The 25,702-nt window shown below is 44.0% G+C and overlaps 1 protein-coding gene across 1 annotated transcript in view; it reads left to right on the forward strand.

Annotated features, from left to right (window-relative positions):
* The window catches only part of LOC116974287 (PC3-like endoprotease variant B), a 699,630-nt gene that overhangs the window by 238,834 nt on the left and 435,094 nt on the right, over positions 1–25,702 (forward strand). Inside the window, exon 4 of the mRNA XM_033022605.1 lies at positions 9,667–9,782. Coding sequence (XP_032878496.1) covers positions 9,667–9,782 — 116 coding nt within the window. The remainder of the gene's footprint in view (positions 1–9,666; positions 9,783–25,702) is intronic.

A 25,702-nucleotide genomic window follows, 5' to 3' on the forward strand; every position in this document is an offset into this window, starting at 1 on the left:
AATTCGATACGATACTTGTATCTGCCTGGCCAAGCCCTCCTAGCCTCGTGCAAGCAGAGACACACCAGAAGGTCACGCAATCCTAGGCGTTCTCCCAGAAGATCAACACAGGACCTCGTGGGAGAGGCCTTTTATAGGTCCCCGAACCTTGAGGGACTAAACCACATGGGGGTGGTCTCTATACAGTCCAATAACAGATATCTTGGTGGCAGTGTAAACTGTGAAGAGGATGTTAAGAGGTTGCAGGGTGACCTGTACAGGTTGAGTGAATGGGCAGATGCGTGGCAGATGCAGTATAATATAGATAAATGTGAGGTTATCCACTTTGGTGGCAAAAACAAGGGGGCAGATTATTATCTCAATGGGTTAAGGTTAGGTAAGGGGGAGGTACAGCGAGATCTGGGTGTCCTTGTACACCGGTCACTGAAAGTTGGCGTACAGGTACAGCAGGCAGTGAAGAAAGCTAATGGAATGTTGGCCTTCATAACAAGAGGATTTCAGTATAGGAGTAGAAAGGTTCTTCTGCAGTTGTATAGGGCTCTGGTAAGACCACATCTGGAGTATTGCGTACAGTTTTGGTCTCCTAATTTGAGGAAGGGCATCCTTGTGATTGAGGCAGTGCAGCGTAGGTTCACGAGATTGATCCCTGGGATGGCGGGACTGTCATATGAGGAAAGATTGAAAACACTAGGCTTGTATTCACTGGAGTTTAGGATGAAGGGGAATCTGATAGAAACATATAATATTATAAAAGAACTAGACAAGCGAGATGCAGGAAAAATGTTCCCAATGTTGGGCGAATCCAGAACCAGGGGCCACAGTCTTAGAATAAAGGGGAAGCCATTTAAGACTGGGGTGAGAAAAAAGTTTTCACCCAGAGAGTTGTGAATTTGTGGAATTCCCTGCCACAGAGGGCAGTGGAGGCCAAATCACTGGATGGATTTAAGAGGGAGTTAGATAGAGCACTAGGGGTTAGTGGAATCAAGGGATATGGGGAGAAGGCAGGCATGGGTTATTGATTGGGGATGATCAGCCATGATCGCAATGAATGGCGGTGCTGGATCGAAGGGCCGAATGGCATCCTCCTGCAACTATTTTCTGTGTTTCTATGTTTCTATATTGATTAACACAGTACATGATAGACATTTCCCAAACCCAATAATACAGTGACTAATACAATGTATCTGACAAAGTTTCCAGATGCAAGTTAACAGATGAATTATGCAACATGTGCCTGGATATTCATGAAACCCAGACATAGAAACATAGAAAATAGGTGTTCAATATGATCATGACTGACCATCCAACTCAGTATCCTTCTCTCCATACCGCCTGATCCCTTTAGCCACAAAGGCCACATCAAACTCCCTCTTAAATGTAGCCAATGAACTGGCCTCAACTACCTTCTGTGGCAGAGAATTCCGCAGATTCACCACTCTCTGTGTAAAAAAATGATTTTCTCATCTCGTTCCTAAAAGACTATCCTTAAACTGTGACCCCTTGTTCTGGACTTGCCCAACATCGGGAATAATCTTCCTGCATCTAGCCTGTCCAACCCCTTAAGAATTTTGTAAGTTTCTATAAGATCCCCCCTCAATCTTCTAAATTCTAGCGAGTATTCAAGGCTCAACACTTAACCCAATCAACATCTAGCAAAGTAAAGCTTTGCAACAATATTTACAATGAGTATGTCTGGATGCATTCACCCAATCCGCTTCATGCAATTTACACCTAATTGTCAGAATCTGCAGATGTTCCATTCTCTTCTTGCAACTCTTATCTAGGCTCTAGACAAGCTGGCACCATTCTGCAGCTTGTCCCATTTCTGCAGAAGGCACATTTAAATTGACCAAATGGCCTAGCAGCCCAGAAGCCTTTACTCAATTTTAGTATCCTGGCATCTCCAATTTGGCCAGAATTAACATACCTTCCTTTTATCATATATGATAAACCATCATTTGTGATAACCAAGTGATCAGATAATCAGATAACCAGATATACATATGTGTGTCTATTACATTCTCCATCTATTAACAACAATGACGATGGTGTTTCTTCCCAGAATCTTATCAAGGTTCCAGAGTTTTTGTGGGCGTAGCTTCACAATTTTTGTCTGATGAGTCTTCACCTCCTGAGTTTTCGTGGGCGTGAAATCCCTTCATCTGTGTTGTTGCCCATTCTTCCATCCCTTTCCAGGGAGTTACCATTCATGCACTAATGCTTTCCCATTCATTCACTGTAATTCTGCTCTGTCAATACTATCCCTATTATATTCTGCTCTATAATATCTTCTTCACTACCCGAGGATCAATACTAATTAACCCTCTCCGTATTCACACGATGTTCCTTAATGTATGTCTTATGATGGTTTCTCATATAAATTTCAGCTGGGTTTAGTCCAGATTTCCCTATAGACGTGACTCTTATTTAAAGCAAACCATGAAAAATGTTTCAATTCAACCAAATTCAGTCTCAGCCTTCAATTTAATATTTTAAGTTTCAGGGTCCGTCTCACCCTTCTCATTCCACAGCTTTGTGGTCAATAACACTATTCCATTCCAATGCCTGTGGAATTCCCAGCTGGTCAAATTTAATCAATCAATTTCTATATGTTGTCAATTTTATCATAAAACCAATTAAGAATGCCGAATTTAGGGACAATTTCTTTCCACCTTGATAATTGAAGCTGCTTTACTATAAAGGGTTACACAATTTAAATCCACCGGTCACATACATCAACTCTGATACCTCAACACCCATTTCCTCATTTCTCCTTCTAATTCAATAGACTTCTCCTCCAGTACTTCTTCCTTAGTATGTTGGCTCGTCTCTCAGTCCATAGGGGTTCTTTCTCATAACTAGTTTCCTTTTACCACAGAGTAACTTTTTCGTCTCTTTGGTCTTTCGAACTTTGGTCTCTTAAAGGGAAGTCTTGCTGTTCACAGTTCCTCTTTTTTACTATCTCAAATTCCATGTTACCAGATCTTCCCAAGTTCCATCCTTTCCTGATGTTCTCTGAATAATCCTTCCCATCTTTGGCTGCCTGTCTGGGGATGAGACAATAACAATACCCAATTAATAATCAAACTTTAAATACTCCTAAGCCAAATCTCACAAGTCGGTTCCAAATCTCAAACTTTAAAGTTCATCAAATTCATTACCATACAATTTAGAGATCGAATTCAAAATGTTATCAATTTATTTCTAATAACTATAATTTAGGCTCAAACTAGGTGTTTTGCCCCAAACCACAGAGTAGTGTCTATTTCCAAATTCAAATTAGAACTTGCCCCAATAATCGTCGTAGGTTGTCTGTAACTTTTAGAAAAGTTTGGATGGTGTTATTTTCTTTCTCCTTCACTGGTGTCAAAAGCTAGATGATGTTAAAGTTGGGCACCAGGGTAGGTATCTTCTTCTTCTTTCTCGATGTTAGTTTCAAAGGAGTAGGGATACTGAGGAGCAGCCTTTGCTACCTGTTGGCCTTCCAGATGTGTCTTAAAGGGACAGGACAGTATCATTTCCTCCTTGTTGTTGGTCCCTGTTTCTGGGAAGCTACTTTACCTGAGCTGTGTCTTCTGCTCGTTCTCAAGGGTCCATATATTCTTTACCTCTCTCCCCAGGCAGTATGTTGTCGATTATACTGTCCTGCAGGCACAAACTAAGTAACAAGTTAGTACAAGGTACACGAAAATGCTGGAGAAACTCAGCGGGTGCAGCAGCATCTATGGAGCGAAGGAAATAGGTAACGTTTCGGGCCAAAACCCTTCTTCAGACAAATTAGTACAATTGCTCCTTTCCCTACTCCCGTACCTCCTGCACAATAAGTTTGTTTCTTCCCTTCCTAGTGCCATTTCAGTTCTCCTTAGTTCTTATTTTTGTTGCCACCAGTTACTATATTTCCCTTTTCGTAGTCCTTCCTTTTAGTGAGGTTTCTCGATCCCAATTAGATTAATTGTGTCTCTCTTCCTGCGATTCAGAAAGGGTGGTGTTCTTTCTTGTTCTTATAATTTATTATTATTTTTGGGCAATGTGAGGATGTCCTCTGATTTCATATTTTGTATTAGCTGGCAGATCAGGGCTACCGGAATGGATTTGGCTGCCAGAATGTCCCTGCCCCCTGATCTTCTGGCCAGTGTCCTCTTCCTCTACCTTTGGGGTTCCAAGTGTCCCTGTAACCTCTAGGGTTCCACTGACTTTTTAAACCCTGTGGCCCTCTTCTTTGCCTCCTTCCTTCTCGATATTCCCTCACAGGCTCCAATGTCCTGATTCCCCACAGTTGTAACATTGATCAGATCTACCAAATCGAGGGAAAGTCGGCTCTCGGAATGGCATGTCTATCCATGCTTTAAATTGCTCCTCCTTATCTTCCTTCGAAGTTATTTCCCGTTTCTGGATTTTTAGTACGGGTCTCTGTAAGGATTTAGCTGCCGTCGAACCAGGTTGCATTGAAATGTGGATGTCTGTGGCCCGGGGATAATATACACCTACTGTGGGATCTAATTCTAAAGGCGTAGTAGGCAGCTTCCTACTAGGGAACTGCCTACGGGGAATCCGCTCTATACCCACATCGTCGGGAATTTGCTCTGACCTTACAATGCTATCAGTGTCAGGATCAGCCACTTCAAATCCTCCTGTTGTCTCAGCCTCATAAAAGCTGCTCGTTCTGCTACCGGAATCTCTGTACTTTAGGAAGGATTCCTTTACTTTCCCACTTGATTTCCCAATTAATTTTGGCGCCCACTTCTGCAGAACCTTCCTTCTAGCTCCTTGATCCCCCACACTATCCTCTGCTGATGGGTGAGACCCCGTGGTTAGTGGAGACCGAGGGATGAGGAGGGGTGTAAGGCATGCGGGGACGGGTGGGAGACATCGCAGAAGGCGTCTGGAACTGGAGCGGCGGAGCATAGGGACCAGCAGGCGGTGGGTGGGGTTCCATCACAGCAAGCAGGTGTTGTCGACTTCCGGTAAACCGCTCCCTCACAGTCCACCATCGTGGCTCGTTAGTCGGGCTGACAACAGTGCCCAGACGGGAATGTCCAGTCGAAGTTCGTAGACGGACGACCTGGACCTGCAGTAGAGGCTCGAGTGGTCTGCTGGAGCTGTCATATGATCGTTTCTGGATGTTCTGCCTCTCTTGGAGACGTCTCCGGATAATGGCAAGCTCCAACGCACGAGGAACCAGCTGCTGTTGTGTGGTGGGGACCGGAGACCTCGTCAATCTCGACATCAGGCGCTGTGCCGGCGATCCCAGGGTACCGTCCCTGGCAATGTTTCTGAGATTCAGGAGATTTTGAAATGCGTGCCCCCTCCAGCAAGTGCTTGGCACTTCTGACAGCGCATTCAGCAAGTCCATTACTCTGAGGATACTCGGGACTGCTCGTGACGTGCTGGAAGTTCCATCGGTCTGCGAAAAGCTGGAACATGTGGCTGGTGAACTGCCGACCATTGTCGGTTCTCAGGCAAACAGGAACGCCATAGGCGGAGAAGTGTCTCTTCAGCTTCTTGATGACCATCTCAGACATGAGGGAGGTCAGTTCGTCAAGTTCAAACCAGTTAGAAAAGGAATCGACCAGAACGAGGTAATGCTTACCGCACCATTCGAAAATGTCTGCCGCCAGCAATGTCCAGGGCAGCGTTGGTGGCGGTTGTTGCAGAAGGGGTTGCCGCTGCTGATGAGGCACAAGGTTGTTGCAAGTGGGGCAGGAGGCTATGCGGTCCTGAATGTACTCGGCCATCCCCGGCCAGTAGAACAGACCACGAGCGCGTGCCAGTGTAGAATCAGCCCCTGGGTGACCGCTATGTGCTTCTTTGAAGTATTCATCTCGCAGTGACGAGGGTATCACCAACTTGTGACCCTTAACCACAACACCACCCTGTACCATCAGTTCATCACCTACCAGGAAGTATTGCTGTACCTCTGTGGGCGTGTCGGATCATTTGTCAGGCCAGCCTGTTTTGATGATGGAGGAGGGGGTTTGAGGGTATCGTCAGTGGCAGTGTGCGCGGCCAGGGTACACAGTTGCTTACTGGGGACAAGGTCGACACCGAGGACCATGAAATCCTCCTGTTCATGGGGGTGTTGTTCGCAAGATGCCCGAGGTGCATGAGAGAGAGTGTCAGCAACATGCATGTCCTTACCCTTCTTGTAGGTAATGGTGAAGTTGTACCGCTGCAGCTGCAGCATCACGCGCTGCAAGCGAGCTGGTGCAGCATGGATGGGCTTGTTCAGGATTGTCACCAGCGGTTGGTGGTCCGTCTCGACCGTGAATGTGTTGCCAAGGGCGAAATCACGGAATCCGACACGCCTACAGAGTTTCCCAATCCTCTGGCTTCAGGCTACACGTTGCTGTGTTATACATCTTTTCTTTTAGTTTTATTCTATCCCTAACTTCTCTTGTCAGCCACGGTTGCCTCCTACTCCCCTTTGAATCTTTCTTCCTTTTTGGAATGAAATGATTCTGTGTCTTCCGGATTATGCCCAGAAATTCCAGCCATTGCTGTTCCACCGTCATTCCTGCCAGGATCCCTTTTGAGTCTACCTTGGCCAGCTCCTCCCTCATGCCTTCATAGTCCACTTTGTTCAACTGCATCACTGACACTTCCGATTTAATCTTCTCCTTCTCAAATTGCAGATTAAAACTAATCATATTATGATCACTACCTCCAAGCGGTTCCTTTACCTCGCGTTCTCTTATCAAATCTGGTTCATTGGACAACACTAAGTCCAGAATTGCCTTTACTCTGGTCGGCTCCATTACAAGCTGCTCTAAGAATCCATCTCAGAGGCATTCTACAAACTCTTTCTTGGGGTCCTGAACCAACCTGATTTTCCCAGTCTATCTGCATATTGAAATCCCCCATCACCACAGTGGCACCTATGTTACATGCCAGTTGTAACTCCTGCTGCAACTTACTCCCTACATCCAGGCTACTATTTGGGGGTCTGTAGATAACACCAATTAGTGTCTTCTTGCCTTTGCAATTCCTCAACTCAATCCACAGTGACTCTACCTCATCAGTCCCTATTTCTTCCCTCGCAAGGGTCTGAATTCCATCCCTCACCAGCAGAGCTACCCCCCTTCCTCTGTCCACCTGCCTGTCCTTTCTATAGGATGTATAACCCTGAATATTAAGTTCCCATGCCCGATCCTCCTGCAGCCACGTCTCAGTAATCCCCACAATGTAATATCTACCAACCTCTAACTGAGCCTCAAGCTCATCTACTTTACTTCTTATACTTCGCGCATTCATATACAATACTTTTAATTCCTCCCGCATCTCACCTTTCACATCGATCCCTATTACGTTTGGCCATACTCTCCTAACACTTTGTGAACTTCCTTTCCCGTTCTGGGGTCATTAACTATCCCTTTACTCCATTTACCTTTAAATCCGTCCTTGACGATCCCATTTGACCCCCCCCTTATTTAGTTTAAAACCACCTGTGTAGCAGTGGCAAACCTGCCTGCCAGAATGCCGGTCCCCCACCAGTTAAGGTGCAATCTGTCCCTTTTGTACAGTTTCCCCCTTACTCCAAAACAGATCCCAGTGGTCTAAGAATCTAAATCCCTGCCCCCTGCACCAGTTCCTCAGCCACACATTCAGGTCCTGTATCTCCCTGTTCCTGCTCTCGCCAGCACGAGGAACTGGAAGCAAACCGGAGATAACCATCCTGAAGGTCCTGATTTTCAGCTTTTTTTGGACCTCTCTAAAGTCATGCTGCAGAATATTCATCCCCTTCTTTCCAACATCATTTGTTCCAACATCCACTACCACTTCCGGCTGCTCACCTTCGCCCCTGAGGATTTTCTACATTCTGTCCGTGACATCCTGGATCCTGGCACCAGGGAGGCAGCACACCATCCTCGAATCCCGTCTGTTGCTACAGAAACCCCTGTCCGTACCTCTCACAATGGAGTCTCCCACTACAACGGCGTTGCCTGACGTCGGCCTTTGGTTTTGACTCAACAGCTCTTTTTGCTTCGCAAGCCAGTTCGCCGCTCAGTGCGTTAACGTCTTCTGTCCCGACAGCTTCTAAGTGGGTGAACCTGTTCACAAGAGGTATAACCGGGGACCTTTACATTCCATGTTTACTTCCCTTTCTTACCATCACCGTTAAGGAGAGCAATACAATAGAAGGAGATACACTATTTTCCATTGATAAGCAAGTTCAGGTGCTGGCAATAAGTCTTCAAATTGGAGCCAGTTCATTTATAAACTAGCTTGCACATAAGGTTGCATGGTGACGCAGGGGTAGATTTGCTGCCTTACAGCGCCAGAGCCGTGGGTTTGATACTGACAATGGTGTCAGTTTTGTACATTCTCCCCATGACCTGCATGGGCTTTTTTCAGGTGCTCCATTTCCTCCCACTCTCCAAAGGCATACAGGTTTGGAGGCTAGTTGGCTTTGGTAAAATTGTAAATTATCCGTAGTGTGTGTATGACAGTGTTAGTGTTCGGGGATCACTGGTCGGCACGGACTCGGTGGGCCTGTTTCCTCGGTATTTCTCTAAGCATAGAGTGGTACAAATGGTTGGCTCAGCTAAGTGTGTTAAATTTGTGACTTTTACTCATCAAGATATAAAGAAATTTGAAATAGTTAAATCGACTGCGGGTCTAATTCAGTCTCGAACTCGCTGAATAGCAGAGCAACCTCAAGGTGCTGAGTGCTCTGTTCGATTTTTATTTTCTTCTGTTGGGCTGGAGCATGGAAAATAAAGTTAATGGTATATTTTCCTCTTTTAGAGCCCTGCAGGAAATCAGAAATGAGTTGAAACAAAGAACAACAGATGCTGGTTTATACCAAAGATAGACACAAAGTGCTGAATAACTCAACAGGTCAGGCAGCATCTCTGGAGAAAAAGAATTGGGTGACGTATTGGGCCAGGACCCTTATTCAGACAGTGGATGTTGATGGTGTGAAAAGCTGTATGGATTGTGATGCTTCTGTCAGCATCCATAGTTAAATTACTTGGCGAGGTGAAGAAAGGCAGTCTGAAGAAGTGTCCCGACCTGAAACATCATCTATCCTTGTTCTCCAGAGATGATGTCTGACCCTGGAGCTGAGCTGCACTGAGTTACTCCAACACTTTGTGTCTTTTTTAAGTAAGTCAGTTTTTTCCTATGGAAGTATGGCGCTGTGTGAGTGCACTTTCAGGAACAAGTGGGGGAAGAGCGATAGATAAAATAAATAAGTGCACCAATCTTTTTGTGCAATCATGTGAAATTGCTGTTTGGCACCATATATGCTTTCTTTTATTCTGAATGCTCAGGAACAAATCAATTATAGTTTGAAAGTTAATTTTATGAAAGTTGCTTGTGGAATCAAATTTCTGAACAAAACTGATCAGCATGTACAAATAAAAGTGTTTTATCCCTGTTCTGCCTGTTTAGGCATAGAAGTGTGGGTGGATGGGTGGGTGGGGGTGTGTGTGTGTGTGTGTGTGGGTGGTGTGTGTGTGTGTGTGTGTGTATGTGTGTGTGTGTGTGTGTGTGTGTGTGTGTGTGTGTGTGTGTGTGTGTGTGTGTGTGTGTCTTTTATTAATAGTACCATCTTTGCACTATTTCACTGGAATGTTTCACATTTTTTTATTTGGAAACATTATTCTTTGTTATATTTGAAATACAAAGTAAAAGAAATGACTGATCTTTATGTGTGGTTTCCAGAGCGGGAGAAGAAAAATACCATCCATCCAGTAATCTTTAAAATATTGAGCAGTGAAAGTGAAGAAGGAAAGGCACTGCAGTTCAACGACCCTTTGTGGTCAGCACAGTGGGAGTTGGTAAGCATTACATCACTGGTTTATTCATTTCATTTTTGTTAACCCTTGAAGCACAAGCAAATTCTCAAACTTCATGCATGTGCAGACAAGAGGACGAGTGTATATGCATTATGAGGATATATGTATACATTAGCTCAAATTTGTGTCTAAATTCACCAATTATCAAAACTGTATTATCTATACTAATTAATCAGCCTAATTTTTGTACATCCATTAACTTCTGGTTAACGATAGAGTTGCTGCCTTAAACCCCTGTCCCACTTAGGAGACCTAAACAGCAAACCTCTGGTTACCTTGCCCGCCACCCAAGGTTTCCATGAGGTCACCGGAGGTTTTGGTCACTCTCCCTAATAGTCGAAAGTGGTTTCCGCGTGGTCGAGGCTTCATCTAGGTTGCTGCTATTTTTTCATCATGATTAAAACCGGCCTTGACTAAAAATAGGTTGCCGTTTTAAAAATCGATAATTTTTTAGTCGCAGGTCTAGTCGAAGCCGGTTTTCTTCATAGTCGAGGAAGATTTTCAACATATGTGTGGGAGGTGGAAGGAGGTTGCAGGTGACCTTGACCTTGATTTTTTTTTGGGTGGCGGGCAAGGTCACCAGAGGTTGCTGTTTAGGTCTCCTAAATGGGACAGGGGCTTATGCTAGGGACCCTGGTTCCATTCTTACTATGGGTACTGTCTGTACGGAGTTTGTATGTTTCCCCCGTGACCTGTGTGAATTTTCTTCAGGATCTCCCGTTTCCTCCCACACTCCAAAGATGTACAGGTTTGTAGGTTAATTGACTTGGTATAATTGTAAATTGGCCCTTGTGTGTGTAGGATAGTGTTCGTGTGCGAGATCACTGATCGGCCCGGACTTGGTGGGCCGGGTTTATCTCTAAACTAAACTAAACTGTATGTTTTATAAACAGATAAAAATAATTGCACAGCATAGGAACAGGCTCTTCAGTCCACTTTCAGTTTTGTTAAGGAAGGAACTGCAGATGCTGGTTTACACCAAAAATAGACACAAAAAGCTGAAGTAAATCGGCAGGTCAGGCAGCATCTCTGGAGAAAAGGAATAGGTGATGTTTCGGGTTGAGACCCTTTTTCAGTTAACCCTTGAAGCACAAGCTATTTGTGAATTCTCAAACTATACACATGTTGTAGGAAAGATATTGTTTAAGCTTGAAAGGGTTCAGAGAAGATTTACGAGGATGTTGCCAGGACCAGAGGGTGTGAGGTTGAGTATGTTGGGTGTCTATTCCTTGGAGCGCAGGAGGATGAGGGGTGATCTTACACAGGTGTATAAAATCATGAGAGAAATAGATCGGGTAGATGCACAGAGTCTTTTGCCCAGAGTAGGGGAATCGAGGACCAGAGGGCATAGGTTCAAGCTGAAGGGGAAAAGATTTTATAGGAATTTTTCGTTTTTCACACAAAGGGTGGTGGGTGCATGGAACAAGCTGCCAGAGGACGTAATTGCGGCTGGGAGTATCCCAACTTTTAAGAAACAGTTAGACAGGTACATGGATAGGACAGGTTTGGACGGATATGGACAAAGTGCAGGCAAGTGGGACTAGTGTAGCTGGGATATTCGTGGCCGGTGTGGGCAAGTTGGGCCGAAGGGCCTGTTTCCACACTGTATCACTCTATAACTCGATGACTATGACATGTGCAGAAAGTGGACGACTGTATACACATTGTACGGAGCTATGTAATGTGAACTCAAATGTGTGTGTAAATCCATGAGTGATCAAAGCTGTGTTTTTTGCACAACCAACAACTTCTAATTGCTCCTATGTTTTGTAAGCGGGTAAAGATAAAGGTTACTTGCATAGAACAGCACAGGAACATCTCCGTCATTCCACAATGTCTATGCTGAACATTATATCAGGTTAAACTAACTTTCTCTGCCCGCGTGTGATCCATATCCCTCTATTCCCTGCATATCCATGTGGCTATCTAAAAGACCCTGAAATGCCACTATTGTATCTTTCTCCACCACCACCCCTAGCAGCACGTTCCAGCCACCGAACACTCTCTGTGTCTCAAACTTGCCCCATATATCATCTTTCAAGTTGCCCCCTCATTTTAAAGCTGTGCTTTCCACATTTGACCTTTCCACCCTGGGAAAAAGATTCTGATGTTCTACTATATCTGTGTCTCTCCTAATTTTAGATACCTGTGCTCTTCATAGTGGCAATTGGTAAGCATTATATCACCAATTTATCCTGACTAATAATCTTGATCCTAATTGATTAGTCATAAAATATTTATCTTTTCTTTTAATTTGGTTCAGTCTTGCACTCTGAGAAAACCATTCAAATACAAGCCCAGGCATCATCCAAAATATTATTTTTAAAAGAGAGCTATATTTTCCATAAAGCCGTTATAATAATAATTAGTTCAACATAATATGTTTATTAGATTATGAAGAATGAAAAATAAAGGAACAAGGTATTTGGGGAAAAATAATGCTGAAACGTTGGTGAGCTTGAAAGCTTATAAATTTCAGAGAGGCTATAATTTGCATCTTTGCGTTTGGCAAAAGGTAGATTTTCAAGCAATAGATTCTCCAGATATGGAGGGTAGAAAGGAACTGCAGATGCTGGTTTATACCGAAGATCGAGACAAAGTGCTGAAGTAACTCAGTGGGACAGGTAGCATCTCTGGAGAAAAGGGATAGGTGATGTTTTGGGTCAAAACCCTTATGGCAATTGATGAGACTACACTTACGGTATTAAGCACAGATTTGGTCTCCATAATTAAGAAAGGTACACAGAGTTCTCATTATTAATAAAGTATAAGGGTACAGACATCCTGCTGATAACATAAAGCAGATATCCTAAGGCTGGATAGTGTAGGAAAGAACTGCAGATGCTGGTTTAAATCGAAGGTAGGCACAAAATGCTGAAGTAACTCAGCGGGACAGGCAGCATCTCTGGAGAGAAGGAATGGGTGACGTTTCGGATCCTTCTTCAGACTTACTGATTAAGGCTGGATAGGACAGGTTTGGAGGGATATGGACCAAACGTGAGCAGGTGGGACTAGTGTGGCTGGGTCATGTTGGCTGGTGTGGGCAAGTTGGGCCGAAGGGCCTTTTTCCACACAGTATCACTCTATGACTATGACTCTATGGTAATAATAATAATAATGGATGGGATTTATATAGCGCCTTTCTAATACTCAAGGCGCTTTACATCGCATTATTCATTCACTCCTCAGTCACACTCGGTGGTGGTAAGCTACTTCTGTAGCCACAGCTGCCCTGGGGCAGACTGACGGAAGCGTGGCTGCCAATCTGCGCCTACGGCCCCTCCGACCACCACCAATCACTCACACACATTCACACACATTCACACACAGGCAAAGGTGGGTGAAGTGTCTTGCCCAAGGACACAATGACAGTATGCACTCCAAGCGGGATTCGAACCGGCTACCTTCCGGTTGCCAGCCGAACACTTAGCCCATTGTGCCATCTGTCGTCCCAAAGATGGTGACAAAGATACTAAGGCTAAAAGAGCCTCCTTGGTGATAACAATTCCTGTGCACATTTCAGCATTCAAGTTGCAGCTTGTCATCATAAACATAGGCATTGAAGCACTACAGACCATGGATCCCCGTGTTCCCGAACTCTTAGTGGTCCCAAGATAGGCATAAAATGCTGGAGTAACTCTGCAGGCCAGGCAGCATCTCTGGAGAAAAGGAATAGGTGATGTTTTGAGTGGAACCCTTCCTCAGACTGTTCCCAACCCTGTCTTCCAACCCTGGCTCAGGACACACACCAGCACAAGACATCAAATGCAATCTATAGATAGTAAGCCAATAAATAATGAGGACTTAATGTACCTGCCAGATGGAGAGTGCAGCAAAGATTCATCAGACTGGTGACAATGATCTAGGGATAATGGGTTTGTTATGTGAAGAGAAATTCAGTAGACTTACACTAAATTCTCTAGAGTTCAGAAGATTGTGAGGTAATCTCATTGAAATATACGAGGGCAATGGAGGGGACTCTGCAGCAGCCTGGGGCTTACCTGGACCAGGAACCGCTGCAGTACATCGACAGGACCGGACTTTGGCCTTTTTGTAAATGGCGCCAAAATATGGCAACTCGTACATGCTTGATCTATGCAAGAAGAATCTCACTGTGCTATGCACAGGTGACAATAAATTGAATAATGGAACCATTGGTGAATTATACACCATTAAATCAATGAACCATTGAAATTCTTAAAAGGACTTTACAGACCCTGGAGAGGAAAAGACTACAAAAAGTAGTGAACACTGCCCAGTCCATCATCGGCTCTGACCTTCCTTCCATCGAGGGGATTTAACGCAGTCGCTGCCTCAAAAAGGCTGGCAGTATCATCAAAGACCCACACCATCCTGGCCACACACTCATCTCCCTGCTACCTTCAGGTAGAAGGTACAGGAGCCTGAAGACTGCAACAACCAGGTTCAGGAATAGCTACTTCCCCACAGCCATCAGGCTATTAAACCTGGCTCGGACAAAACTCTGATTATTAATAACCACTTTCTGTTATTTGCACTTTACCAGTTTATTTATTCATGTGTGTATATATTTATATCATGGTATATGGACACATTTATCTGTTTTGTAGTAAATGCCTACTATTTTCTGTGTGCTTAAGCAAAGCAAGAATTTCATTGTCCTATACAGGGACACATGACAATAAACTCACTTGAACAGACAGGAAGCAAAGAGAATGCTTCACTTAGCCAAGGAGTCTGAGATCTTCACTTCACTGGGGGTCATATCTTCACTGGATGGGCAACCCAGGAGCTAAGTTGTTGCATTCATTGAAAATGCATTACTGGACAAGAAGAAAACCAAGGATTATGGAACTGAAGTAGCAGATCACTCATAATCTTAACAGATGAAAGAGCAATCTCAAAGGCTATTTCTTATGCTTTTATTCATAATGGTTCCATTATATTCTACTAGAACATCTTGAGCACTAGTAGTTTTTAACACCTGTGGTCATGCATCTTATGACTGATGTATGCAATTGATGCCATCTGTAACAGGTCAACAGTATGTACATGCTTTAAGCATTTCTTGATGCCTTGTACACCTTAAAATGAGATCTGTGTGCACTTAAACTTTGTGTGATGATATGTTAAGTTTAAAACATATGCTCACTGAACTTCTTAAACATTTTGCTACAATTACATTTCCGGTCTTCTGTAGCAGCTGAAGATCTGATGTATCTACCAGTGGACTACATTGAAAGCCGAGCAAAGGAATTGTGTCTACAATATGTGTTGTTGTGACTTTGAATGAGCCGCATGGAAACAGAGTAGTTGATGTAAAAGGTCTTTATTTAGCAAACAAAAATTGGCACTCAGGGGGAGACCTGGCAGAAGAAACTCTCCATGATGAATCTTTTAGTAGAATACAGAGAATATAGAAGAGTACAGCACAGGAACAGGCCCTTTGACCCAGAATGTTTGTGCAGAACATGATGCCAACTTAAACTGATTTCATCTGCCTGTACATGATCCAAATCCCTCTATTTCCTGCACTTCCATGTGCCTATCTAAAAGCATCTTAAAAGACACTATCATACCTGCCTCCACCACCACCCTTGGCAATGCATTCCAGGCCCCCACTACTCTCCACGCAAAACTAAAGCCTCTAGTGTTGAAACTAAAGCCTCAAGGAGGAGGAGCCATCTTGGTGAACGGCTGCTAGCCAGCAGCCGTCCGTTTTAAATCCGTTTTTTTTATAGTTTTTACTGAGTTCTGTTTTTTGTTTGTAGGGGATATGGTCTTTTTAATGTGGGGGGTAGGTGTAAACCTAATTTCTAGGTCCCTACCTGGTCGGTGAGGCAGCTTCTTCTCCGGGCTGCCCGTCGATCCGTCCTCGTGGCCTACCTGCGGGCTTGGAGCGCCGTTTCCTGGCGGGAACCGCCCAGCACCTCGGCCTCGGCGGCGGCACAGCATTGGAGCGCTGGAGCGGAGCGGAGCGGGCGATCCCTTGCCTGGGTCGCCGCGCTGGAGCGACGCGCTGGAGCTCTGGCGAGCTGGACCGCCGAGAGCGACAACTCCGGGCTGCGGGCTGCGGGCTGCGGAGCGGAGAGGAGGCGCCGACTTCAACAACGGGAGCCTGGGTGCTCCAAACCGGCGCGGCCTTGTCGGCTTCGGCAGCCGCGGGGTCCAACCAAGAAGCGGCCGTTCCAAGTGCCCCAGCCGCCGAAAGGACTCTCCCGACGCCGGGGCAAGACCACCCGGTGAGAACGGCCAGGGACATCGGGCCTCCGTAGAGGCAATTGCGGTGGCCTCAATAGGCCTGACTTTGGGGTGAACATGGGGTGGGGACTGGACATTGTGCCTTCTCCCACAGTGCTACCCACTGTGGGGGGATGATTTTTTTTGTCTAACTGTAGTCTTGTAGGTCTGTGTCCAAGATGGCTGTCGTGAAGGGAGAGTGGACGCTGGCACGAATTGGTTGCCGCTGCTCTCTCTTCACACTGTGTTTTTGATTTTCTGTTTTTGGATTGAATTCTGTTTTTAATTTGTGTCTCTGTGATGTCTTTATTATTTGTTATATTCCGATTATATGTAATTCCGATTAAATGTCTATTATTGTTATGTCTGTATTCTTTCTTTATGTGCTGCACGGAGAGGACGCTGGCGCTGTTTGTTCGCCGCTTCTCCGTTGCTATTGTCTGTTACTATTGTAAAGCGACTTTGAGTCTTAGAAAAAAAGCGCTATAAAAAAAATAAATTTATTATAGTGTTGAACATTTCCATTCTGGGAAAATGTTCTGACTGTCAATCCTATCTATGCCTCTCATCATCTTATATTGACGTTATCAATATATACACTGTGAATCTCACTGACCACAACAGTACATGGAGGTTTCACACTCTTTAAGCACAAAACTAAGACCAAGTGAGTTTCAATCATGACAATTGCAGTTTTTCTCAATATTCTCGACATAGACATGCATAGACATCCATAGAATTACATATTTACAATGGGAGCACGTCTTGGCTGACAAGTACAGCTCTGCATATTCAAACACATTTTTGGAATCCAGGCATCTAAAACATCATTCTTTTTCCACTCTAATGGTATTTATTCAAGCAACAATCATCATCCTAAAGATTGAAGATTGTTTTTCATTTGTATGAACACTGGCTGCAACCCCCCATAATCTCAAAGAATGTCATCCACCTATCAATCCTCACATCCTCAAGCAGATTATCATTCTAGATTAGTCATCAAGTTTCAATAGTGTTTTAATGTTATATGCAGCAGAATGGAACAATAACATTCTTACTTCATTCTTACAGCACCACAGGCTTGTAAATATACAAACACAAAAAAAATGTAACAAAACAATATAGCCCAAAGTCAAAGGGGTTATGGGGAGAAGGCAGGAGAATAGAGTTGGGAGGGAAAGATAGATCAGCCATGGTTGAATTGCAGAGTAAATTGGATGGGCCAAATGGCCTAATTCTGTTCCTATAACTTAAGAACATGAAATCCCTGGTGTGACACAGGCAGTTCACAGTTCAGAGTTTAGTTGAAGTTCATAGCATTCAATAGCCTGGTGGTTGTTGGGAAGAAGCTGTTCCTCAACCTGGACATTACAGTTTTCAGATTCCTGTATCTTCTTCCCGATGGCAGGAATGAAATGGCAGTGTGGCCAGGGTGATGCCGGCTGACTTTTTGAGATGTTTGCACCTCCTATGACCCCTTTGATGTGGGGAGGTCAGTACCCGTGATTGGGCAGTTTTCACCACTTTTTGTGATCTCCTTTGTTCCTAGGCATTCGAGTTGCGAAACCAGGTGATGATGTAACTAGTCGGCATGTTCTCTACAGTACACCTGTAGATGTCCAAGTCTACACTCATTGACATACTGAATCTCCTCATTCTCAGGAAGTAGAGGCATTGATGGAGCTTTCTTTATGATTGTTTCAATGCGCTTAGTCCAGGGCAGATCTTCAGAGATATGCACACCCAGGAACATGAAGTTATCGACTTTTCCCACCACTGGCCCATTGATGAAGACATTATTGTGAATTCTCGGCCCTTCTCTTCTAAAGTCAACAGTCAGTTCCTGGGTTTTACTGACTTTGCCAACGAGATTGTTGTTCTAGCACCATTCAATCAGACGGTTAATTTGCCTCCTATACTCTGACTCATGATTGTCTGTAATATGTCCAACAACAGTGGTGTCATCAGTGAAGATAAAGATGGAGTTGCAACTATATCTGGCTACACAGTCATGGGACAGATTCAAAAAGCTGGAATAACTCAGCGGGACAGGCAGCATCTCTGTAGAGAAGGAATGGGTGAAGTTTCGAGTCAAGACCCTTCTTCAGACCCGTCTTGACCCGAAAGGTCACCCATTCCTGCTCCCCAGAGATGCCACCTGTCCCGCTGAGTTACTCCAGCTTTTTGTGCCTATCTTCGTTTTAAACCGGCATCTACAGTTCCTTCCTACACGGTCATGGGTATAGAGTGAGTAGAGCAGGGGGCTGAGCACACGGTCTTGAAGTGCCTTTGAGCTGATGGTTATCAAGGAGGAAGAATTGTTGCCAATTGATTGTCATTGATGTTGATATAAAAGTATTAGTACTCAAAAACCGAAAAATAACCCAGATTCTATACCTAAAAATCAATGAGTAGTGACAAATTTGGTCCTTCATTAATGAAGATTAATATAACATCACCAGGTTATATCTATATTACTAAAAGTCTGCTCTTGACCGGTTTTGGCCATCTGTGCTGCGATTTCCAAGAGAACGGCGCCACCTACGGCTGTCATTTTTGGCCACCTTGCTCAGAGCCCCCCTCCGCCGCATGTGTGCCGAGGAATTTTCCTGTCGATTAAAAATGACAGAGATATTAATGCTTTTACAAAATTCCCCATTCTCTCTGCTGCCCCCGCTGGCGGCAGGGGGGAGGGACTATAAAACCAGGAAGTGGTGTGCCACACAGTCTCTTCAAGATGGAGGAAGGCAGAGGGTCACGTTTCTCTGAGCTGTGAATAACACTGAACACATGTCTACTCAAATGTAAGTGCCCTTAGTGGTTCTAAAATGCTTGCAGAATGTGTCTATTGGTTCTAAAGCTTGCAAAAAAGTATCTATTGGTTCTAAAGCTTGCAAAAATGTCTCTATTGGTTCTAAAGCTTGCAAAAAATGTCTATTGGTTCTAAAGCTTGCAAAAAAATGTCTATTGGTTCTAAAGCTTGCAAAAAAATGTCTATTGGTTCTAAAGCTTGCAAAACAATGTCTATTGGTTCTAAAGCTTGCAAAAAGTGTCTATTGGTTCTAAAGCTTGCAAAAAAATGTCTATTGGTTCTAAAATGGTTCATACTAGCGCTCCAGAAAGCGCTTCCCCCCTCTCTCCCCTGGTTGGCTTGTGTGTGTCTTGAAATTGAAAGGCACTACTTACTGCAAATGGTGGCATGAAGTTGAAAGGCACTACTTACTGCAAATGGTGGCTTGGTTGCTTTGGCTTGAAGTTGAAAGGCACTACTTACTGCAAATGGTGGCTTGGGTGTGGCTTGAAGTTGAATGACACCACTTACTGCTAATGGTGGCATGAAGTTGAAAGGCACTACTTACTGCAAATGGTGGATTGGTTGATTTGGCTTGAAGTTGAAAGGCACTACGTACTGCAAATGGTGGCTTGGGAGCTTTGGCTTGAAGTTGAAAAGCACTATTACTGCAAATGGTGGCTTGGTTGCTTTGGCTTGAAGTTGAAAGGCACTACTTACTGCAAATGGTGACTTGGTTGCTTTGGCTTGAAGTTGAAAGGCACTACTTACTGCAAATGGTGGGTTGGTTGCTTTGGCTTGAAGTTGAAAGGCACTACTTACCGCAAATGGTGGCGGGTGTGGCTTGAAGTTGAAAGACACCACTTACTGCAAATGGTGGCATGAAGTTGAAAGGCACTACTTACTGCAAATGATGGCTTGGGTGTGGCTTGAAGTTGAAAGGCACTATCACGGCAAATGGCGGCTTGGGAGCTTTGACTTGAATTGAAAGGCACTACTTACTGCATATTGTGGCTTGAAGTTGAAAGGCACTACTTACTGCAAATGGTGGCTTGGTTGTGGCTTGAAGTTCAAAGACACCACTTACTGCAAATGGTGGCTTGGGAGCTTTGACTTGCAGTTGAAAGGCACTACTTACTGCAAATGGAGGCTTGGGAGCTTTGGCTTGAAGTTGAAAGGCACTATTACTGCGAATGGTGGCTTGGTTGCTTTGGCTTGAAGTTGAAAGGCACTACTTACTGCAAATGGTGGCTTGGGAGCTTTGACTTGAAGTTGAAAGGCACTACTTACTGCAAATGATGGCTTGGGTGGCTTGAAGTTGAAAGGCACTACTTACTGCAAATGGTGGCTTGAGTGTGGCTTGAAGTTGAAAGGCACTACTTACTGCAAATGGTGGCTTGGGTGCAATGGCTTGAAGTTAAAATGCATTACTTACTGCAAATGGGGGCGTGAGTGCATTGGCTTGAAGTTGAAAGGCATTACTTACTGCAAATTGTGGCTTGAAGTTGAAAGGCACTACTTACTGCAAGTGGTGGCTTGGGAGCTTTAGTTTGAAGTTGAAAGCCACTACTTACTGCAAATGGTGACTTGGGAGCATTGGCTTGAAGTTGAAAGGCGCTACTTACTGCAAATGGTGGCTTGGTTGCTTTGGTTTGAAGGTGAAAGGCATTACTTACTGCAAATGGTGGCTTGATTGCTTTGGCTTGAAGTTGAAAGGCACTACTTACTGCAAATGGTGGTTTGGGAGCTTTGGCTTGAAGTAGAAAAGGCACTACTTACTGCAAATGGTGGCTTGGGTGCAATGGCTTGAAGTTAAAATGCATTACTTACTGCAAATGGGGGCGTGTGTGCATTGGCTTGAAGTTGAAAGGCACTACTTACTGCAAATTGTGGTTTGAAGATGAAAGGCACTACTTACTGCAAATGGTGGCATGAGGTTGACAGGCACTACATACTGCAAATGGTGGCTTGGGTGCATTGGCTTGAAGTTGAAAGGCACTACATACTGCAAATGGTGACTTGGGTGCATTGGCTTGAAATTGAAAGGCACTATTTACTGCTAATGGTGGCTTGGTTGCTTTGACTTGAAGTTGAAAGGCACCTCTTACTGCTAATGGTGGCTTGGGTGTGGCTTGGGTGTGGCTTGGGTGTGGTTTGAAGTTGAAAGGCACTACTTACTGCAAATGGTGGCATGAGGTTGACAGGCACTACTTACTGCAAATGGTGGCTTGGGTGCATTGGCTTGAGGTTGAAAGGCACTACATACTGCAAATGGTGGCTTGGGTGCATTGGCTTGAAGTTGAAAGGCACCTCTTACTGCTAATGGTGGCTTGGGTGTGGCTTGGGTGTGGTTTGAAGTTGAAAGCCACTACTTACTGCAAATGGTGGCGTGGGTGCATTGGCTTGAAGTTGAAAGGCACCACTTACTGCAAATGGTGGCATGAAGTTGAAATGCACTACTTACTGCAAATGGTGGCTTGGGTGCTTTGGCTTGAAGTTAAAAGGCACTACTGTAAATGCACTTACTTCCTGTTTGCACTGTATATTGATTTTAGATAAAACGCTACCACTTACGGCTGTGATTTTTGGCCATCTTTCTCAGTCCCACTCCGCTGAGCAGATGCAGAGAATTCTTCCCATCAATGAAAAATAAAAGTGTTATTAGTTTTTTTTTAAAATGTTGATAACCTCTCTCCTGTCAATCACTCCATGAAAGCCACACCTTTTCCGGTGGGGGGGAGGGGTTATAAAACCCGGAAATGTGGGTGTGGCTCAATCTCTGCAAGATGGAGGAGGGAGAGGTCACGACTCGCTGTCTTTAGTGGCTTTGCACCCTACTTCAAATGGTATGAAACTGCACTTGAATTTGGTGGCCTTGCACCCTGCTAGAAGTGGTAAGAAACTGCACGAATTTGGTGGCCTTATACCCTGCTTGAAATAGAATTTCAAGGATTAGCCGTGAGTCAACTACCAGCCCACCAGCCATGAGTGAGTTGCCAGCACAACAGGCTTGATTGACTGAGACGCCAGCCCAATAATCCATTTGGCGCACAATTTGCCTACTAGCCCTCTGGAAACCAATCCCTTCAGCCCACAACACCATACTAGCGCTCCAGAAAGCCCCCCCCCCCCCCAATGGGTCCCACTTAGTCTAGTATATATATATTTTTTACATTTATTAAGAATAACCTATTCTTTACTTTACTAATTTATTGAACATGTTAAAAAATAAACACAAATAAACTTGTAAGCAATAAAAAAAGAAAATAAAACACAAAGGAAAACAAACAAATAAGTAACTCAAATTTTTACAAATAATATCGTTCATGTTCAAAAGGGGTAAGAAGAAGTTCGAAAACTTTTCTGAAGAATAAGCCTTGATAAATAACCAACTATAGGGGGCATTGCTACTTTTTATACTTTATTGCAAATACCTCTGATGAAATTTTGCAATGACAGGGTTTTATTTGCCCCAACTTCTGGCATTCTCCTTCACCTGTTCTTCACCTGATCTGCTCCATTACTGATAAAGCTCAATTGAATGTTAGCTGCTGGAGAATGCAGTGTATGCCACTGCATATCTGAGCCTCATTATTCCTTGATACCAAATATTTTAAGCGACAATGTGTGAGTATCAGAGGATGTCACCATGACATTTAACATTGTTCAAGAAAATGAATCAAAACAATTCTGCAAGCTTTGTGTTAACCCACAATAGCAAATGAACTGAGAATACAAAACAACTTGAATCAAAAACCATGAAATTTATAACAATACTAGACTAAGTGGGACCCGTTGGGTCCCAGCATCACACAGGAGGGCTGGTCATCCAAAGCAATATTCCACCTCTCCACCAATTCTAATATTGGTGGCCAGTTGGGGGAGGGGCCTTTCTGGAGCACTAGTATGGGTGTTGTGGGCTGATGGGACTGGTTTCCAGAGGGCTAGTATGCAAATTGTGCGCCAAATGGATTATTGGGCTGGCGTCTCAGTCAATCAAGCCTGTTGTGCTGGCAACTCACTCACTCACGGCTGGTGGGCTGGTAGTTGACTCACGACTAATCCTTGAAATTCTATTTCAAGCAGGGTATAAGGCCACCAAATTCGTGCAGTTTCTTACCACTTCTAGCAGGGTGCAAGGCCACCAAATTCAAATGCAGTTTCATACCATTTGAAGTAGGGTGCAAAGACACTAAAGACAGCGAGTCGTGACCTCTCCCTCCTCCATCTTGCAGAGACTGAGTCACACCCACACTTCCGGGTTTTATAACCACTCCCCCCACCCCCCTCACCAGAAAAGGTGTGGCTTTCATGGAGTGATTGACAGGAGAGAGATTCTCAACATTTAAAAAAAATTAATAACACTTTTATTTTTCATTGATGGGAAGAATTCTCTGCATCTGCTCAGCGGAGGGGGACTGAGTAAGATGGCCAAAAATCACAGCCGTAAGTGGTAGCGTTTTATCTAAAATCAATATACAGTGCAAACAGGAAGTAAGTGCATTTACAGTAGTGCCTTTTAATTTCAAGTCAAAGCACCCAAGCCACCATTTGCAGTAAGTAGTGCATTTCAACTTCATGCCACCATTTGCAGTAAGTGGTGCCTTTCAACTTCAAGCCAATGCACCCACGCCACCATTTGCAGTAAGTAGTGGCTTTCAACTTCAAACCACACCCAAGCCACCATTAGCAGTAAGAGGTGCCTTTCAACTTCAAGCCAATGGACCCACGCCACCATTTGCAGTATGTAGTGCCTTTCAACTTCAAGCCAATGCACCCAAGCCACCATTTGCAGTAAGTAGTGCCTGTCAACCTCATGCTACCATTTGCAGTAAGTAGTGCCTTTCAACTTCAAACCACACCCAAGCCACACCCAAGCCACCATTAGCAGTAAATAGTGCCTTTCAATTTCAAGCCAATGCACCCAAGCCACCATTTGCAGTAAGTAGTGCCTTTCAACTTCAAGCCAAAGCACCCAAGCCACCATTTGCAGTAAGTAGTGCCTTTCAAATTCAAGCCAAAGCTCCCAAGCCTCCATTTGCAGTAAGTAGTGCCTTTCAACTGCAAGTCAAAGCTCCCAAGCCACCATTTGCAGTAAGTGGTGTATTTCAACTTCAAGCCACACCCAAGCCACCATTTGCAGTAAGTAATGCCTTTCAACTTCAAGCCATTGCACCCAAGCCACCAGTTGCAATAAGTACTGCCTTTCAACTGCAAGCCAAAGCACTCAAGCCACCATTTGCAGTAAGTAGTGCCTTTCAACTTCAAGCCACAATATGCAGTAAGTAGTGCCTTTCAACTTCAAGTCAAAGCTCCCAAGCCACCATTTGCAGTAATAGTGCCTTTCAACTTCAAGCCAATGCACCCAAGCCACCATTTGCAGTAAGTAGTGCCTGTCAACCTCATGCTACCATTTGCAGTAAGTAGTGCCTTTCAACTTCAAACCACACCCAAGCCACACCCAAGCCACCATTAGCAGTAAATAGTGCCTTTCAATTTCAAGCCAATGCACCCAAGCCACCATTTGCAGTAAGTAGTGCCTTTCAACTTCAAGCCAAAGCACCCAAGCCACCATTTGCAGTAAGTAGTGCCTTTCAAATTCAAGCCAAAGCTCCCAAGCCTCCATTTGCAGTAAGTAGTGCCTTTCAACTGCAAGTCAAAGCTCCCAAGCCACCATTTGCAGTAAGTGGTGTATTTCAACTTCAAGCCACACCCAAGCCACCATTTGCAGTAAGTAATGCCTTTCAACTTCAAGCCATTGCACCCAAGCCACCAGTTGCAATAAGTACTGCCTTTCAACTGCAAGCCAAAGCACTCAAGCCACCATTTGCAGTAAGTAGTGCCTTTCAACTTCAAGCCACAATATGCAGTAAGTAGTGCCTTTCAACTTCAAGTCAAAGCTCCCAAGCCACCATTTGCAGTAATAGTGCCTTTCAACTTCAAGCCAAAGCAACCAATCCACCATTTGCAGTAAGTAGTGCCTTTCAACTTCATTCCACCATTTGCAGTAAGTGGTGCCTTTCAACTCCAAGCCACCATTTGCAGTAAGTAATGCCTTTCAACTTCAAGCCATTGCACCCAAGCCACCAGTTGCAATAAGTACTGCCTTTCAACTGCAAGCCAAAGCACTCAAGCCACCATTTGCAGTAAGTAGTGCCTTTCAACTTCAAGCCACCATTTTCAGTAAGTAGTGCCTTTCAATTTCAAGACACACCCAAGCCAACCATGGAGGGAGGGGGAGGGAGGGCGCTTTCTGGAGCGCTAGTACAAACCATTTTAGAACCAATAGACATTTTTTTGCAAGCTTTAGAACCAATAGACTTTTTTTGCAAGCTTTAGAACCAATAGACATTTTTTTGCAAGCTTTAGAACCAATAGACATTTTTTGCAAGCTTTAGAACCAATATACAGTGTTTTCCAAGCTTTAGAACCAATAGACACTTTTTTTGCAAGCTTTAGAACCAATAGACATTTTTTGCAAGCTTTAGAACCAATAGAGGCACTTTTTGCAAGCTTTAGAACCAATAGACACACTTTTTGCTAGCTTTAGAACCAATAGACATTTTTTTGCAAGCTTTAGAACCAATAGACATTTTTTTGCAAGCTTTAGAACCAATAGAGACACTTTTTGCAAGCTTTAGAACCAATAGACATTTTTTGCAAGCTTTAGAACCAATAGTCATTTTTTTGCAAGCTTTAGAACCAATAGACATTTTTTTGCAAGCTTTACAACCAATAGAGATTTTTTTGCAAGCATTAGAACCAATAGACATTTTTTTGCAAGCATTAGAACCAATAGAGACACTTTTTGCAAGCTTTAGAACCAATAGACATTTTTTGAAAGCTTTAGAACCAATAGACATTTTTTTTGCAAGCTTTAGAACCAATAGAC

Source organism: Amblyraja radiata, chromosome 6 (assembly GCF_010909765.2).
Source record: "Amblyraja radiata isolate CabotCenter1 chromosome 6, sAmbRad1.1.pri, whole genome shotgun sequence".
NCBI lineage: Eukaryota > Metazoa > Chordata > Chondrichthyes > Rajiformes > Rajidae > Amblyraja > Amblyraja radiata.